Source organism: Mizuhopecten yessoensis, unplaced genomic scaffold (assembly GCF_002113885.1).
Source record: "Mizuhopecten yessoensis strain PY_sf001 unplaced genomic scaffold, ASM211388v2 scaffold11105, whole genome shotgun sequence".
NCBI lineage: Eukaryota > Metazoa > Mollusca > Bivalvia > Pectinida > Pectinidae > Mizuhopecten > Mizuhopecten yessoensis.
In genome coordinates this window covers 997,804-1,017,367 of record NW_018408882.1, presented here as the reverse complement: position 1 = coordinate 1,017,367, position 19,564 = coordinate 997,804, and the positions used below count along the sequence as shown (strand labels likewise).

At 36.1% G+C, this 19,564-nt stretch overlaps 1 protein-coding gene across 4 annotated transcripts in view; it reads left to right on the top strand.

The window, feature by feature from the left end:
* LOC110465899 (neuroligin-4, X-linked-like) overlaps positions 1–19,564 on the top strand; it is a 411,997-nt gene that overhangs the window by 361,581 nt on the left and 30,852 nt on the right. For 3 of the 4 annotated variants that reach the window (XM_021522039.1, XM_021522042.1, XM_021522040.1), the window contains 3 exons: positions 11,228–11,377; positions 18,598–18,786; positions 19,494–19,523. In XM_021522039.1, coding sequence (XP_021377714.1) covers positions 11,228–11,377; positions 18,598–18,786; positions 19,494–19,523 — 369 coding nt within the window. The remainder of the gene's footprint in view (positions 1–11,227; positions 11,378–18,597; positions 18,787–19,493; positions 19,524–19,564) is intronic. The other variant, XM_021522041.1, reaches the window with a different exon arrangement.

Sequence of the window (19,564 nt, the reverse complement as noted above, 5' to 3'; positions counted from 1 at the left end):
AAGGTAAAGAATCACTTCCCCGATCACGTGGGTTTCTCTGGGTACTCCGGTTTCCTCCCACATTAAGACCTTCCGCGCGCTAACATCCGAGCCAACAAGAGCGATTAATTAAAGTTGAAATAACTTATTTTATAATTGTTATAAAATAAATAAAGTTTAGAACTACATTGGGGATTTTTTTTTTTTTTTTCAATTATTCTAATAATACTTATTCAAACTTAAGTGTGCCAAATAGATGGTTATTCCTCAATACACCAGGAACGTTGCCAACATGAATCAATGTGGTACGTAGTACCCAACTGAAATGAGAACATCAAGAGAAAATGTAATCTCGCGAGACTGCTGGACGAGACAAAATGACGTGATTTGGACAGATCATTGGTGTGTCGAGGGGGATGTTTATTGAACTCTAGAGGAGGGAGGGGCCGTGTATTTGCTGTATACATGGTATTGAACCTTGAAGGCTATTACGCAGGACCATGCCTGATGGGACTATAGCGTTTCGTTACTCAATAGGAAAATTTGAGTCTATTTTCGCCTCATTCTGAAGAGAATGAGTATCAAACTGCAGCCTATGTATGTCTCTGCTGAAAAATAGTAATAATTACCAGGTAGGTCGCCACGTTTTGTTCGTAATTCGAACTCATTTTACTATTCATTTATAATTTCAAGAAATCTACAAATATATACATGCAATATCACACCCACACACACAAACATACATACAATTACAGACTAATAACGATAAACAATTTCGAAAAAGACTATGTTCAATACTGCGAGGCACGTTGTAGTATATTTCATTTTCAATGTGAGATCATTGTTTAGCCTCGCATCCTTTAAGAAGCATGTTCGGTGACACACATCGCTAGCACACTTAATATACAGGCTTAGGCTACATTGATCTCCAGGTTTTCTTTATATTTTGCAGGGTTTTTTTCAATTACCTAAGCTCCTTACATAGGAGAATGTTGACGAGTTAAAGCCGACAATCTGACGAAAATCTGCTGTGGTCGCTAATATCCTACAAAAAAAATCGATTAGTGGCGACACGTTCAACAGCAACTTTCAAACATTGTGCAAATACCCAAATATACCGTTCAATAAATTTTATCAATTTGTTACTTAAATTGCCAATCAGTTTCACAAAATCTCAAGTGCCTTTTGTCAGAATATGTTTGGCGAATCCCACGGGATTACGCGATTCCCTCGAGATTTATTTACATCCCACGATGGCATCATGCCTGGATATTCTCCAGCATCTGCGTGTGTAAACATTAGTAAAAATGGATGGAGGCGGGGAAGACAGCTCATACCGTCAAGGATTTTAATTGGGAAAGCAATTCCGTGGAATTCTCTTCAGTAATTATTCTTAACACATTATATCAGGTTTGGGCGCTTTCAAGATAGAATAAATCCCTCTTTTCTTAATTTGAATTTCACACTTTAAATTTTGGAAGCGTGTTTCGTGTTGATATAAGGCTTAAGACAGAATGTGACATGAAGCATGTTCTGGAGTACGTTGATAATGAAGACACGTACAATTGCGACTATGCTAAATCTGGAATTTCGGTTTTTTTAGTTTTTAATCTTCAGATGAGTATGCATAATCTGTATTAAAGCGTTAACGTAAAATACTTTCAAATATTGTAATCAAATTTCTATCTAACATATCACGTGTAAATTGAAATGCATCCAATCTTAGCAGTATAATCGCTTGTTTCCCTTTCAAAATACTATTAAGGTTGCGACTAACTTTCCCTAATAATAGAGAGGTTACGCTGACTTACGCTCTCTGAACACTTGACAAAATCTCTCTCTCTCTCTCTCTCTCTCTCTCTCTCTCTCTCTCTCTCTCTCTCTCTCTCTCTCTCTCTCTATCTTCTCCAAAACTAGTGCATTTTATTGGAAAACTAAATTGCTAATCCTTTTTTAAGAATTGGCGTTGTTTTATATATCAAAATCTTAAAATTGTCGTGTTCTCGATCTCACTTTCTCTCGCAGAATTACATTATTGTTTTCATATTTCTGCTTAAAATGTTAATTTGGGGTAAGCTAACCGTAAACATATCAGTTTGAATGGCAGACATGATCGAAACTGGAATGATAAATGATCCATGTAATATGGCAATAGTCCAATAACAGTGTCAACATTCCACTTCTCTCATGTTAATCGGACGAGCGTTGCATGCAAGTCCGAAAAAAAATCATTTGTCTGCTCTCCCGAACTGTTCATGTCGGCATACCATAGGTCAGTATGAGGTATATACATCTCTTCAAGTTTCTACCGAAGTCACAACAACGCCCATGATTGAGAGGGATCAATAGCGGCGAACGAGCTAAAAAGCATGTGTTAAAAATATGTTTGTCTGATGGTTTTGCAAATTGTATCAGACATTTCTAAGAAGAACGAATCAAATATCTTCTCTACATGAAAGAAAGTATGGAAATATGATTCCTAACATGAACAACATATTTTTGACATATTTACAAACATACAAACGCTCCGTCTATACCATACTAATCCCATATCTGGTAAATGGGATGTTCTCTAAAACAGTGACAACATCCCAGATATAAAAGACATCAAGATGTGTGTTCCTTAAAAAGAAACACGCGTCACATTGAACCTGGTCTCACAGGAAGAAATCCGGCAGCCTATTAATTGAGTTTAGAGCCGATTACGTATGATATCCGGAGGGTGTTCGGCACGCGTTTCAAGGTATTGATAACGGGTATCACAGCGGTCCTGTGCTCGCTCTCCGCTCAACACAGTTGTTAATCACTTAAACAAACAAGAACATTTGTCAAATTGTGTTACAGACCTCAAGCCTTGTTTTGATATGCTTCCTAATGCAACTGTCAAATAGCACATTACCGGTAGTCATTTGATGAATAAATCACCTTTTTTATGTTGCGGGAATATTTAACAGAATTTTACGATATTATTGAAAAGGCATTGATTTTTCCATGAGACACTCAACGTATGAAACAATATTATATTTGATTTGAAAAACAAAATCGAGAAAGAAATCAAGGTTACTGAATATAGAAAAGACATTGAAAGATTAAAATGCAACAAACACCAGTGAAATTGGGGAGTGAATCGATATCAAATGCATTAGCTCATGTTCATTTAAACCTTTGAGATAATCGAGGGATTTGACATCTATCCAAGACAATATAAAACAATTGTCTTTTTTAGCAGAATACAGTATGACAACTTTTCACTTAATATACAAATAAACACGAATCGATTCTTTGCACTGGCGAGTTCTTCATGGCGAATGCGCACTCAAGATCAGGGGGCCAACTAATCAAATGGACTCATTTGTCCAGGGAATGCCTCTGTCGTAAAATGTGTAGCCTTACAAGCGTGTCAGCGACGCAGTTTGCCGTGCAAACATATTGCCGCCTTTTAGAACTTGTAACTCATTGTGAACAACGCCATATTATTATTTGTCCTGGTGTTTACTTGAAATATGACAAGGCGGCTTGTAATCATATTAAGGAAATGGTCATGTCTGGGGGGAGGGGTAAAGGGCGACCATTTTGCCCAGTTAGTGTCTGACGTTTGGGATCTGTGAGCGTGGTTTATGTGAAAGCGTGACTAGCTATCAATTTTTGGGCGGGTTGTATATCGCAAGGAAGCACATTTGTAAATGCAATGAAAGCTGTAATTATGTACAACACACGAGTGCATTGCCAACACATTCCTGGAGTGGGCATTTTCAGCCTTAATACTATTTCAACTCTTGCTTTGCTAAGGTTTTTTTATGTTTTTTGAAATTAAATACATAATACTGAAAAAATATACTTCAGTAAGATAGCTCAGTTAAGGCGATTAGAGAAAAAGATACATTCCGAAATAGTATTTCGTTCATGACACGATACTTAATTATATAAGGCCCATTAACAACTTCTTCTGGTACCTGTTGTATCTAGTTATTAGCAAAACAGTTAAATAATGAGTAACGTAAAATATAGTATTCCAAAGCGTCTCACAGTGGTACAATATACCACAACGCCAACTCACACATCTCACAGTGGTACAATATACCACAGCGCCAACTCACACATCTCACAGTGGTACAATATACCACAACGCCAACTCACACAAATCCGAATCGATTTTTTATCATATTTGGTATTTTTAAATGAACCCTCAGCATCAGCTGCAATGTACATGTAACAGATGGGTTGCTGTACACTAGCTTGGACAGAATCTAAGAGAAAACATTATGGTTTTATCATACCAAGATTTGAAACACAAGCGATTTCACGGACTATTTGTAACGATATTTCCTATATTTGTTTTAATCAGAGATAATTGATATTTGCATTGAATATTTATCAAAGTTTCTACATTTTTGAATGAAATGCAATCATTTTAAAATTCTTTGTTAATCAGAGAAAGAGAGACAGATTTATTACACTCTCTCAGCTATGTGACGCCGGCTATTGTCATTACATGGTTATAACGACGTTTGGGTTTTATTCCACCGCTGTGGAAAATCACTAAAAATACCTTTTATCAAAGATATTGCGATTACCATTAACAATACCAACAAATATGATTGTTTGTGTAATTTGTTTGTTAACTATTTATTTATTTATTTATTAAACGAAATATAGTCATATTACATTCCTTGATAAAAGTCATCCTATGGCGTCATCAAATCAAGTGTCGAGACAAAGAAGTAAGATCGCACGGGCTTTACCTTATATAACCATTAACCCATCAAACATGAACCTGTATACCATGCATCACCGCTTAAACACACCGCGCATGTCAGTGATGACGCCATCTTGTCTCCTCGTTCGCCTGTGACTGACATGTTGGTAAACGAGTACGAGACAAGAGCGCCGTTATCTAAACTACAATTGGAAGTAAAATATATGAGATTATGTTGCCTTATTCACTATTTGCAGTTTTGTGTTAAAGTTCAGGTGAGATGTAACCCATCAATCAGGAATACAAGTGCAAAGGAAAGTAATAAACCGACTATTACTTCTGTAATTGTTGTATTCCCTAACAACGGTGTCATAATTATCCAGACCATAATTAGGCGGCAAAGAGATGGCAATCTTATGTGTAATTCACGGAAATAGAATTAAGTCTGACTTATTATCTAATGATCGTACTTCACTGGTGAAGACACACAAAAAAGACAACATTTTGCAAAATCATGCATTACAGGTTCAAAATACTGACACTGACGCCACATCGACGTCGCACACATCTACCATAATTTCAGCTTACATTCGAATCAACTTAATCACCGAAATTAATCGTTTACATCGTAACAGAAATTTTCAATTAAAAGACCAAAAGCTCTTTCTTCACATGAGAAATTTCCAATTATCATGCCTTCAAACCATCGTCCTCTCAACCGAACGCAAAGTATTTTACAGAATAAAATTAGTTCTCCAATCCCAAGTAATTTTGTTATGTTAGAATCACGTTTTAATGACATATTAATCTATGATCTTTCCATACATCTGTCCCTTTAACGAGATACGCGCATCTCTACCCTGTCATTGCAGAGCTAAGCTTGTGGGGTATATTCGTCCTCGAAACGCCATGGGTTACGCTCACCTACTCTCTTAGCACCCTTGGAATATGTCATGACAAAATCGAAGGCCCGGTGTGCGCTACCTTGTGGAAGAGACAGGAAGACTAGTTTGATCCTTTGATGTACATTAAAAGAATCTCTCGGTAGCGTTATAGTGAAATTGACTGTCTTTGACGTTAGGTGTCGCTCCTCTGTAATCTTCAAAGGACAGGTATCGGAGAAGCTGATGTGTTAAGCGTATACCATGAATAAGGCCGAATCGAGGAATGATAACATGACACAAAGACAAATCTCAACTTAGCGTCATGGGAAGGCCTAACAAGAATTCCTGGACACACTTAGAAAAATGTCCACGTGCTGTCAGCGTTTGAATTATGTGTCAAGTTACATGTAGATATGGATATGTGCCACAGTGACATAGTAAACGAAGGTATGATATAGTTGACATACACATGCATTTCACTGCCTCCGTATTATTCTAACCTTGTTCATTGTTACTCTTCCATATTTGAGCATTTCAAAATCTGGAAAAATGCGAAGGACATGTCCTAAATTATTATTCATTGCACTTGCACAAAGATACGAAACTGTTGCCTTGATCGCATTTAAAGAACACTTTATCGTTTGATTTAGATTCTTTTTGAAACACAATTCAAAACGGGTTTATAATATCAATGTCAGTGTGTCGTCTTTGTTTATCCGACCATTTCATCGGTGTGCGTAGAGACCGACTTCATCCTTCACATTCTTCAGTCGGTGATATGGGATACCACCTTCCATGTATCCTTCCGCCGTTATGTAGTGCTAACTATAGTGCTATGTACTTTACGTCAGGACTACTTTAGAGATAAACCCAATTAAAACAATTCCGGATGTCATATCTGTATCACCGATTGGTTGTGTTCGACTGGCTTGTAACCAAAAAGAAGATTTATTTAGTCATTTTGCGAATTTGCCATCAAGATTTTCAATAGTTTGTTAGAAAGTGTGTGAAATTTCATCGTGTTGATTCCTGTCACCTTGTTTTGTGACTTTTTATGACTATATTTATAACATTTTACAAGCGAAAATAGAGAATAGGGCCATACAATAAAAGATATATCTCCTTTAAGTTTATGATGTGTTAGCAGCGATACGTTTTACAATGAAGGTCCACTTTTGATACCGAGTGCACAAAGAATGGGCCTGGCTGGTGTTTATGTTGTAGATACCACATTTCTTTGGAACACAACGATGAATCGGTTTTTAAAGGGTAGTACATTATTCATAAGTTTTATCAACGAGTTGCACTGCACTGTGTAACCAGCATTAAATCTACAAACGAACAAAGATCTTTTATAGAACATGACAAAAATTGAAGATATCTATTTCAACATGCGGGAGACTAACAGCGGTTGTTTTTCGTATATATCTTAAAAGCAGTAAGGAAGGGTTACAGTATAAACACATTGCTTTGACTATATGTAGCTCGTCAAAAGAAGACGGTGTAGAATATGACACAAGCTTGCAGTTGAAGTTGACTACAAACTTCAAAATTAACCTTTTCTATACAATCACACAGAACCAATCTAACCGTTCGCTATCGTCAACATCTCGTAATTTGAATGTTGGAAATGTGTTTTTTTTCATCATTACTTTTGTTCTATTATACAACTATAAATGTAATTGAGAGATTTTAATCGTCACTAAGTTTGGTTTAGCATCTGTGTTAATGTATTGATATGCATAACTTATTTCCTATAAATAACGTGTTTGTGTACGAGATACGTGTGTGCGTTTTAATGAAATCGGCGATAGATTTATGAGGTCACGGCCGTCATTATGATGACAGCACTGATGTGACGGTACGTATCAGATTGTTGAAATATTCCGATTAAACGTTTTACAATCTTCAATGGAACTTCCTGTCCATCTAAATAACTTTACTGATTGGACTTCTGTCGATGTGTTTTATCTCGATTTCATGAACGTCACAGTTTTAAATTGGTTAACACGTATTGCCTGTATACGTGTTCGTCTTTCTGTCACTGTTAAATCTACTGACATAGGAACTGACTTCTGTATCCTTGTAAATTAAATCGTCAGACAAAGCTGGTGAATTAGGATCAAGAATCATGGAGACAATGAAACAGAATGGCTGCATTAGAAAATTAAAACCTCAAAGACGCCATCGACTGAATGTCTGTCCAGTGGCTTTGGGTGACATTTGTCTCGCGCAAAATAACCAAGCTTGGTCATTGGTTAAACTAGGCATTCTTCAAACCATAACACGTGTAATGCATTTACGATGAGAAGAATCCATGAGCACCGCATGCTAATTCGGGGCGGTATTTCATTTCAAACAGAACAACGTTAGCTAATGCCGTCTGATTGATGCTAACGCAAGCTTACTCGAGTCACGACCCCATTTACAAAATAAAAACACTGTTCGTGTCCTAATGGATTGGTAGCAAACACGTCTGCATAACAATCCCATTTTCTTTCTAAATATTTACTTAGCTCTATATATTTGCTCGGTAAATTACAAGCACACTCCCATTGACATATGGTGGAGGAGATTATGCAAGACAGAACGACATCTGTCACCGAACTCGCCCTCAGACCTTTGGTATCCAAGCTTTCTAAAGCGTTTCATGCAACATATGGGCATGCCCTGTTGGCTCCCGCCACGAATATATTTTCTAAACATATCACATAGAGCTCGTGTCTTTACGTGCTATGAGGTAACACTGATATATCTATTTCTTTTCTTAATATACTTCCTTAGCAAGCTTAGTAAATCATATTCTAGAAGGATAAATAATTGGTCTATGTCAGGTAGGTGTAGTAAAGATAAATTTGTTTATAGGTACATATCTACATCCTCTCCCATCGGATAAACTCGTGTTGTGTCATATATTTTTATTGTTAAAAGTTAAACAATGCGTACATGTAAATCCCCGAGAAGTGTCTCTCGAAACATTCGTTGACATACACATAAATCTAAATTTCCACTGCAAGTCCCTGTTTAAGCATTACCAGATGTAGTTACGTTTATATGGCCGTGAACGCAATTTGATCAGTGTATGTCATTTTGAAAGTTCTCTTCCCGCCTCGAATAACGTTAGAAGCAAACACTTTGGTGACGTAAGGCTGTTCCAGGAATTTCGTTTGCACTTATTTATAGGAAATATATGTATCTACATGCAAATAAAAAATGTCTATAAAATTAAGAATGTAAATATATGTATTGATCAGCTTTTTAAATGTTCATGCCGGTATGAACATTGAAAAATTCCGTTCAATCTTTATCGATTACGCAGTGTCTATTCGAAAAAAATGAATAAATAAAACAATAAAGTTACATGTACATATATGTGTGTTACTAACATATCGTGTTAAATGTTGGAATAAAACGTCTCTCTGCCAGTATCGGGATTCAAAAGAACCAAAGCTTAGAAGCTCTATTGTCTGAACGTGTCTTATAATTTTAATCGTACTCTATTATTTACAGGCAAAATGTATACAACAGGAAGTATAGCCTTTTATTTCACAATCTGAATTACATTTATGTATGTGTCTATAAACTATGTAACACCAGGCCCCAGTTAACCAAAGGTTGATTAGCGTAAAGCATTGATTAGGGGGGAATTTGAATATATGAAAACAATAATATCTAGTATACCTGATACAATGTATAACTTCATTGCTGAAGGTTTGTTTGAGACCAAAACGATTGTTGTGTTCTGAGGACTTACATTGCTTCAAAATCCCTAGCTTGTTTTAAAACAATTATTAAATGTTTTCACTAAACACTGGCTAGATTTAAGGATCCCCGTTCCACTGCCAACAACTGTCATTAGGTATTGGAGACTTTTTTTCCAGCATGACTATAGCTTTGGTCAATTATTTCTGAATAGAAAACCATACCTTACGGGACTTATGAAGAAAATAATAAAGATGAAATAAATAAAATATATAATCAACAACAGTGTTCCTAGTCTAAACCTCAGTGGGGCTAGACCGGGATTCGAACTCTGAACCGATTGAGCTATCTGGGCAATGGTATCACTGTACATAGGATAAACAACAGTGCAGCGGAACAGGGATCCTAAATAACCAATGTTTGAGCAACAGAGGCCAGATATCTTTTACTATAACCGAGGGACGGTTATTCCTCAGACCATTTTCATCACTCTTGGAGTAGTACTAGGGACTCTGCTCGGAGCCAATGACAAATACTACAACTGTACACATCAGGAGTGCTACCCACGTGTTAATGTACTGCTATCGAATCAGGATGACCACACAAGTGGCCAGATGTTACATGAATGCTAATTCGGTCCACTGGGCGGTCATTGGGGTCAGTCATTGATACGATTGTCCGAAACATTGACCGACGTGTCTTGTCGGACGCAGATACAGAATGAACATTGTTGTCACCGTCAGATACTTTCGATCGTACGGTCAAGTAGCGGTGAACTTCCCCCAACAGATAAGAGGAAGATGGACATTGTTAGTGCCTAATTAAATTACCTTTAACAATAATATCCTTTCAAGTATCTTCGTGTGTTTGGAGAGGAAAATTAATCGCTAAATCTGTACCAAATTGAAACAGTGTGGCGCGTATCGTTCTGAGTTTGATGTATTGGCATTAACAGATGTTTGTGGTAAGGTAACTCATTTTTAATAAATTCAAAATTCGGCGTCATCTCCGCATGTTTACCATTGGGAGTACATGTGGTTAGTTGAAATGGGTTTCTGATCACCCCTAATCCTCTAACTTCGTTGTCATTAACAAGCTTACCTCATAGCTGAAATACACTTATATACCACAAGGTGTTGAGCAGGCGTAGTGCATGTTTATAAGTGCTTCCTGACACAATTTAGTATTCTAGTTTAACTTAATACTTCTGACAGACGAAATCATTGTTTCATCATGTCAGTTATACAAATGTACAAGGCTATTAAATAGTGTTGTTGTTGTTTTTTTAGAAAAATGTATCCAATTTCATATTTGGGAAATAAACAAAATGAAGCAAAGTTGTTTTTGTTGTCTTGTGTGAATAATGTTCTTATTCTTTTAGTGTTATTTAATTTTAGCGGCAACCTATCAAACCAGTTATTTTAGCGGTATCCTAATTTTAACGGGTTTTCTATTTTAGTGTCGTTACTACATATATGTATTGTAGCGGGATCTCGTTTTAGTGTTGAGTCAGTTGCACTTATTGTTGTTAAGTGCCAACAATAAAAAAAAAGTTCTTGAGGACGTACATCTGCTCCACTGCTAAAATATGAAACCGCTAATACATGTAGGTTTACAGTAAATGACAACGTCTGCAGATCAAATTTTGAAAGAAAAACAGCTTATCCTTAGTATAGCAAAATGTAGACAATCTTAATGCATCAAAACTGATTTGCTCGACGTCAGAACCAAAACCAACGTACTGTAGTATACTTATATGTTGTGTACCATATCAGGAGGTGTGTGCTGGATTGAATTAAATTGTGAACGGTATGGAGATGATTAGCGGGAGAAACTAGTATTGTGTGTGAGAAGTGATCATCGCCAGGTTCCTTTACTCTTATAATTACGTTTTACAATTCTGAAATAGATTTGTAGGCGTGTGAGTATTATATAATGTGTTTCTCTCATTTTTTGTCATCTACAGAATGGAACGACACGACACCACTTCCGGTCATGGTTTTTGTCCACGGCGAGTCTTACGACATCGGAACTGGAAATGCCTACGACGGAAGTGTCTTGGCAAGCTATGGGGAGGTCATCGTCGTGACGGTCAACTACAGGCTCGGAGTTCTAGGTAAGGGATCACATTTATTTTCAAAATTTGAAAGCAAAGAGTTGACGAAAAAAGTTGACGAAATCAGTTAAACACTGCCCTTGTTATGAATATGAAGGTAAAATTTGTATATCTCTTTTAGTCAATGGTCTTACTAGAAGGCTATCCCGCAAGTAGTAGATTTGGGCTTGTGTTGAAACAAAACCAGGAAAACAAATCAAAAGGAGGAGATGAGGGTGGGGATGGGGTGTAGAGCAGGAAGAGCAAACGGAGATCCCGCTTATAATGAGTCAGATCAATTCTTTCCGATGTCCAATTTGACACGATAATATACACGGCAGGGATACTTTCTGAATCCATTCAGCCCCTGTTAAAAGTATTGAAGTTAAACTGGGAGTAATTGTATCGAAAATGAGGCGTAATTCCAAAACACGAAATAAGGTGACAATATCTGCTTGTAGACTTCATACGTTATACTACATTATATATACTTTGTATTTTTTGTCTGAAACTTACAGCTCGATATGGGGTCCTCTGTGTTGTACATAGACGTTATCTAGACCGAGTTAATGTACTGATATACACTTATCACATATACATGTTTATGTTGAGATTATCTCCCTTGACATATTGATTATTTTATTATTATCAATATCCAATCATTTTGAATTGTTGTGTAAATAAGATGCATGTTCAAATGTGTTAAAAAGAAATAATACAAAAGTCGTATATAACTAATTCGAACCTTTTTTTCTGATAGACGATCCAGATCACAGTCGAGTAGCTTAGATCCTTAAGTGTTGGAGACTAACTTCTACACAGAAATCTGTAATACACACTATTCAGTGTCGGAAGCGTACTTCTACATATAGCTTTAGGAAATAGATCTTAAAGTGTTTGAACTGAACATAGAAAACAAATTCTAGAAAATGTAATACAATATAGGTCTTTAATCAACATGACAACACATTTACCGTTTTCGCCCCCCAAAACATATCCCTATTTTATCGAATCTAGAGTCATACTTTATACAAAATCACAAACATCCTGCTGAAATCCTTCTCTACAATCCCCTCAATTATGAAGCTTTTTCACATCGAAAAAACGTATCTTTCAGAAAGCTATAGTGTTACCAATTAGTCCCGCCGTGTTCGTGGTGGAAAAGCACTCCGTTATCTCTGACTAATTATTACCGCCCTGTTAATGAAAAAATTGGCAAAAAAGTACTGTTAGCAGTTCGTGTTTCCACCTGTGGGATAACCGAACCACTTGTGTGACCTTCCGCGGGGTGAAACCTTACGATAGCACCGATATATGTAAAGGTCACGTGGGACCTGGAGGGGGAATAAGGATCACATGTCCTAATGGGCAAAAACGAAGTGTAGCGATGGCGATCCGTTAGACCGCCAGCTCCATTTACCCCAGATCACAGGCATCCGGAAGAAATATGCGATTTTCCTAACGAGTAAAACGTATTCGTAACTTCAGAATTACTTGGAAAACCTCTCACCGTTCTGGAGCTTTGCAAATAGATTTTCCGGCTCTCTGAAACGGAAGACGCCGTGTAGTTTCGACATTAAGGGAACGCTGTGTTCTATTTGTGTCTAAAGTAAAGTTGAAATTGCAAAAATGCTTCAGCGACTCCACATGTCCTTTGATCAATGAGAATGGAAAATAGGTAACGGTCATATATTGTCGCGTGACCAGGTTAGAACACGGAGTCGAGTCTTTGTGTGTAGGTTGAGGAACAACAGCGATAATAAGCTAAGGCCAACAACGTGTGTGCCAATAACTTCGTCTCGCTGGGTGATTTTTTTTTAAATTAATCAGGACACACACTTTAGCTTTCTGCTTTCTAGAGTGTCCCCCTATCTATATGGTAGGGGTTTTATACCATGCATACAACGTGCGGGTGTATACATCTCCCGTTCTGTAAATCTTCATGTTTTAACAGGTATTTATAATCCTGCTTCAAATGGGGGCTTTTCGTCAAGATTTAAGTGCATGAAGTAAAAAGTAACGCGTATATACTTTAAGCAACCCCTGACTACAGGCGTCGTGATATTAATTGATTTTATGTTGAGTAGCCTCTCACCCTAATCTTGCAATGTTGTACTGCAGTTTCTACACCGTCAGACTTAAGGCTAAATATGTTGTAATTTTGCATAAATATTTGCCACTTCGCTTGCCGCCAACAAATTTCAATGTCCCTTTTTTTCCTCACGAGATCCTGATTATATTTTACCTCATTTTATCGCCAAACCCCTTTATAACGCCAAAGGACTACAGGCTTTATGGGTCATTTCCAGCCTTCTCGGGGATTTAAAATCAGTTGTTATATTAGTTGTTACGAATAAATGAATTACACAAATATGAAGTTTCAAAATAATTTGACAACTGGTTGGGTAGATATGGCATTGCAAAGAGAGAAATCCGCAATTTTATAATAAAATGCGTGAATATCGTCTGTTTTGCTCATTTTGGTTGAAAAATCGCCATTTTGAAGGAAATTAACTGAACACTTTTCAATTTTTGAAAGCCTGCACATGCACCAAACAATGCTTAAACCTTTACAAGAATGGAAATTTTTTTTGTCACATGCGGAGGCTTTCACTTCTGCATGCTAATTGTCAAAAAACACCACATGTTGGCTTTACCTTATAGCAACGCAATTTTGTTGCTATGGTAGGGCATGTACGCATGCGCGTTTGAAAATGGTCTTCACAAAGAAAGATAGCCCCAATAAACCAAAATGATGTTTATTATAGAAAATGGTAAATAAAGTTCTTTTCTCCGGAAAAATGATGGCAGTATAAAGAGGCTTTACTTTAAATCCACGAGAATAGTATCATATCAGTATTTCTGCCGTGTTAGTAAATATTACGGACTTAATAGTATATTTACGTTCAATCTATCACACTTTTACTTAAAAATATATTATTTTCCTGAAATAAAGTTATCACTTAAAAACATATCGAAGTTTTACTTTATACTCAAACAATGTACATCTGTACGTACATGTAGTAAACGTGTCGCAATTACGTTTCAAGACCTACTGGTCCCTTTGTTATAGCTTGCCAAAGGGACCAGTCGGTCTTGAACGTTGCAACACGTTAAGAACATGTACGTACATTATTTGCGTATAAAATAAAACTTCGATATTACATATTTCCAAACTGATGAATCTTATTGAAGACACTTAAAAAGCATGTTTCAAATCTAAAACAGCAAAGTGAAAAAGAAAAAAAAACTGCCAGTAATCATCAAGTTGAAGCGAGGTATGGTTCCAACTAGCGTTTTAATACCTATCAAAAGCTCTAATTTAATACTCCTCTGTGTTTGTCAACATTTCTGATACTCGAGTAAACGACTCTGGCAGTATGTACGTACACTATCGCGATATACTGTGTTTGATTAAAAGGAGAAAGCTTATTTTTACGTTGGAATTGCTCCTCTCATCAAAACTAACACGGTAAGTATATTAGACACGCATCAATCAATTCTCCCTTCCTCGGTTATCTATAGCAACTTTGATAGATGAGATGTCAACATTTATTTCATTTCTTGATAAAAGAGTGAATAATGATAAGAGGTTAAGGTCATAGTTACGCTGTTTATTTTGCAGAATTCGAGTGGGGGGAAAAAGAACAAGATTTTTTTTATCCCTCCTCAAACTTTATTATTAACGAGAACAGTCTTGGCGTAATATAACATTCAAAATTGATAATAAAAGAATATTTCTGCCTCATCGATTACATTGAATTACCGTGTTGGAATTGGGGAAACCATGTTACCAATATTTCTAAAAATAACATTAAAAAAAAATAGAACACTTTGTAAACAGTTTGTTAAAATGAACGAATTGTGTTTGAACTAAAATGATATTAACACCGACAGATTTTAATGTTTAAGAAAAACGTTAAAATAATCTCACTTTTAAACTTATACTACTCCCGAAGTATTTTTTCATATCTTTATATCCTTCTTCACACCTCTACTAACAAAATACTGGAAATCGATTTCGCTATAAAAATTTTGGGGAAATGGTTCTAATTCCGAACCATAAAAGTTTGTTTTCCTAAACTAATTGTAAATGCGGAAATAAAAATATAGTTAAGTTTTTTTACCTATAAAACTACATTTATCAATTAGAATAACTGTTTTATCATTAAGATACTGAAAGTTGAAAATTTCTGGTGACAAACAATTCTGATAGAATCAAATAATTCATGTTTATTACATTTTAATATCTAACTTGTAACAGCACCCTTTGATAGTTTAAAAGGTGTAAAACTTATTTTGAACATCCTGAACATAAATATCCCTCCCTTTTACTATTGATAATATACTGAACATAAATATACTGCCATTTTACTATTGGTAACATGCTGAACATACATATACTACTATTTTACTATTGGAAACATACTGAACATAAATATCTCGCCATTTTACTATTAGTAACATACTGAACATAAATATACTGCTAGTTTACTATTGGTAACATCATGAACATAAATATCTCGCCATAATTTTACTATTAGTAACATTCTGAAAATAAATATCTCGCATTTTACTATTAGCAACATGCTGAACATAAATATACTGCTAGTTTACTATTAGTAACATGCTGAACATAAATATACTGCGCGTTTACTATTAGTAACATGCTGAACATAAATATACTGCTATTTTACTATTGGAAACATACTGAACATAAATATCTTGCCATTTTACTATTAGTAACATGCTGAACATAAATATACTGCTAGTTTACTATTAGTAACATCTTGAACATAAATATACTGCTAGTTTACTATTAGTAACATGCTGAACATAAATATACTGCGAGTTTACTATTAGTAACATGCTGAACATAAATATACTGCTATTTTACTATTGGAAACATACTGAACATAAATATCTCACCATTTTACTATTAGTAACATGCTGAACATAAATATACTGCTAGCCTACTATTGGTAACATGCTGAACATAAATATACTACTATTTTACTATTGGAAACATACTGAACATAAATATCTCGCCATTTTACTATTAGTAACATGCTGAACATAAATATACTGCTAGTTTACTATTGGTAACATCATGAACATAAATATCTCGCCATAATTTTACTATTAGTAACATTCTGAAAATAAATATCTCGCCATTTTACTATTAGTAACATGCCGAACATAAATATCTCGCCATTTTACTATTGGTAACATGCTGAACATAAATATACTGCTGTTTTTACTATTAGTAACATACTGAACATAAATAGCTCGCCATCATTTTACTATTGGTAACATACTGAACATAAATATACTGCTATTTTACTATTGGTAACATATATACTGAACATAAATATCTCGCCATCATTTTACTATTTGTAACATACTTAACATAAATATCTCGCCATTTTACTATTGGTAACATGCTGAACATAAATATACTGCTATTTTACGATTGGTAACATACTGAACATAAATATCTCGCCATTTTACTATTGGTAACATACTGAACATAAATATCTCGCCATTTTACTATTGGTAACATGCTGAACGGATAGTTTTATCGGTATTGTTATTACAGTTGAACACATGTTTAACAAAACAGTTCCGTTTTATTTGTTTCACTGTTCGGAGCATGTTTAGCCATTAGTTGTGATCTGACGTTTATCAATTTTGTGGATTTGTCTCACAAACAATGAAAGGTACAGTATTAGCACTAATTATTGTGTGTTACACATTCATATCATATCGATGTCGATCTGAGGTCAGCAAACAAATAAACTAATCTTCATATTTTTAAAAGGGCATTTGTCTTGCTGATTTCGTGTAAGGTAAACAAGATTTATTAAACAATTTGTCATCAATCATTATGTTGTATCCGCCGTGTTACCTAACGCCAAATCCAGATCAGGACGGGTCATTTGACATATTGCATCAACTTTGTCACCCAATATCATATTTATAATTATCTGTCTGACATCGGATGACGTCTGTTGAGTATGACCGGAGACACACACTCCACAGCACGTGATGCCACGTGACACCAGCCGATGACGGACATACGACACCACGTGCTGGCGAAGTCGTGTATCACGTTATGAACAGCGATTTGTCATGCCGCGGGACATAGAAATACAGTCATCCCGGGTAATTGCGAAGTCACATGATCTTTCCAAGACGAAGTGACTGCAGCAATGAAGTGAAACGAAGATCAATCGGTTTTACGTAAGGAATAGTAATCCGGCGGTTTTAAGTGTTCCGGCTGATCAAACGAAACATCAACACAGACTATAGAATTGATAGATAGAATCAAAGACAAGTCTGTCTTAAAAATTAACAATACAGAACTACACGAATGTATGATGAATTGGACCATGTTCCCCAGCATTCTCTTCTGATGTGTTAGATTTTTGCTGAGCTATCAGCTATACGCATGCGCCGTTCATCCAAGAAATGAAGCCACTCCTGTTCCCATCAATAACGGGGATACTTCACGAAATTCAAATAATATTCACCATGCATCAGCCTTGGTTGTTTGATATCTTTTTGTAATACTTTAAAATAATATTTTCTGAAATGTTGATAAATAACGTCATGAGAGCCCAGAGTGAAAAACAATAATGAAGAATTTATGAAACACTCTCGTGCACCGCGAGATATTTCGAGAGATTTGAACAGCATCAATGTATCCTCACTTGTGGTGCATTTACCTCCTTAAATATTTTGGAAAGATTTCAATTTTACGTTATGGCACGCTGGTATGAAAAACCCAATTATCAGTACCGATATTATCTTCTTAAGTGTTTAGAGCGACGCACCCATTGAACGCAGAAAGGTGGTATTGCTTCGGGAAGGGGATGAAACCATCAAGGCTGGGCAAAACAAGTCATACCTCCTCTTCATCTGATGGCAGAAAATTTACTTGATTTGCGTGATTTTGTCTCTGATATTGACTGATTGTGTGAGCCGATTGTACTTCAAAGAGAGGCAGATATATCTTAACCTCATCTAACCTTTCAGGCGTGTAGCTGCCTTTAGGCTAGTACGCACGAACACAAAAACACTGCTTGTTGCACCACTCATTTGTCTCCATATCAAGGTCCTACTCTGGCCCCACACACATATGAATCCACACCGGACAAGGGAAAGCTACGTCCTTGACTTCAAATATATGACTTATATTTCATCTTTACACTAATCTCTTTCTCTGTTGTTTGGTACAGGGTTCCTGAGCACGGAGGACAACAACGCTAACGGAAACTACGCACTTCTTGATCTCCTGGCCGTCCTCACCTGGCTTAACTCAAACATCGGCGAATTCGGCGGTGACGTCAAACGCATTACCTTATTTGGGCACGGATATGGAGCGGCATTGGTGAACCTCCTTTTGCTGTCCCCCATGGCTGATGACAGTAAGTGTTACGGATTATAACGTTATACAACACCTGGAACCTGCTAGATAGGAATTATACAAAGAATCACCTTGACTATCTATTATAAACTCAAGTTAGTAAGTTGTAAGATTGTAGATAAGAAAAAAAATTAACGCGATTTTCTTTTCAGGGGTGGAGTGCGCGGTTGAAAATTTACATTGTACAAAAGAGGAAACATTTTTCTATCACCATATTTAATGAAAAGGGTAGTGACCGACTTCGTTATAGGCCCATCAAAATCTGTCTGGTGATATGTGTATTGATTGATTTATTTATGTATTAAGATTACATGCGACAAAATGACACAGCCGTGTTAAGAGTTCTGTCCCCGATTACAGCCCATGATACTTGTATTTTGGTATTGTTCGATGTTAACAGTCTGAGTTTTCATTAAGCTAGCTTTTTCGAAAGTTTATGTATCCATTATTGCACATGTACTTTATCGCGAATGAATATGATTTATCAAAGATATAGTCATGCCGTAAAAAAACAGTTTAGAATGCATAGTATCATATTTTGCAGTGGTACGGGGATCCTTAAACCCGGATGTTCCTTAACTGAGAAAGTGGCGGAAGATTTTAACTAGCCACTTAATTAACATTTATTTTGAGCTATATTTGTAACAGCCGACTTTTTCTACACATAAGTATGATCAATCAATTCATAGACAAAATGTTGAATTTCAGTTGCTAAAAAACTTATGATGTCACCGACAGGTAAAACAAATTTAATTTCCAAACAATGTCAAACAGAATGT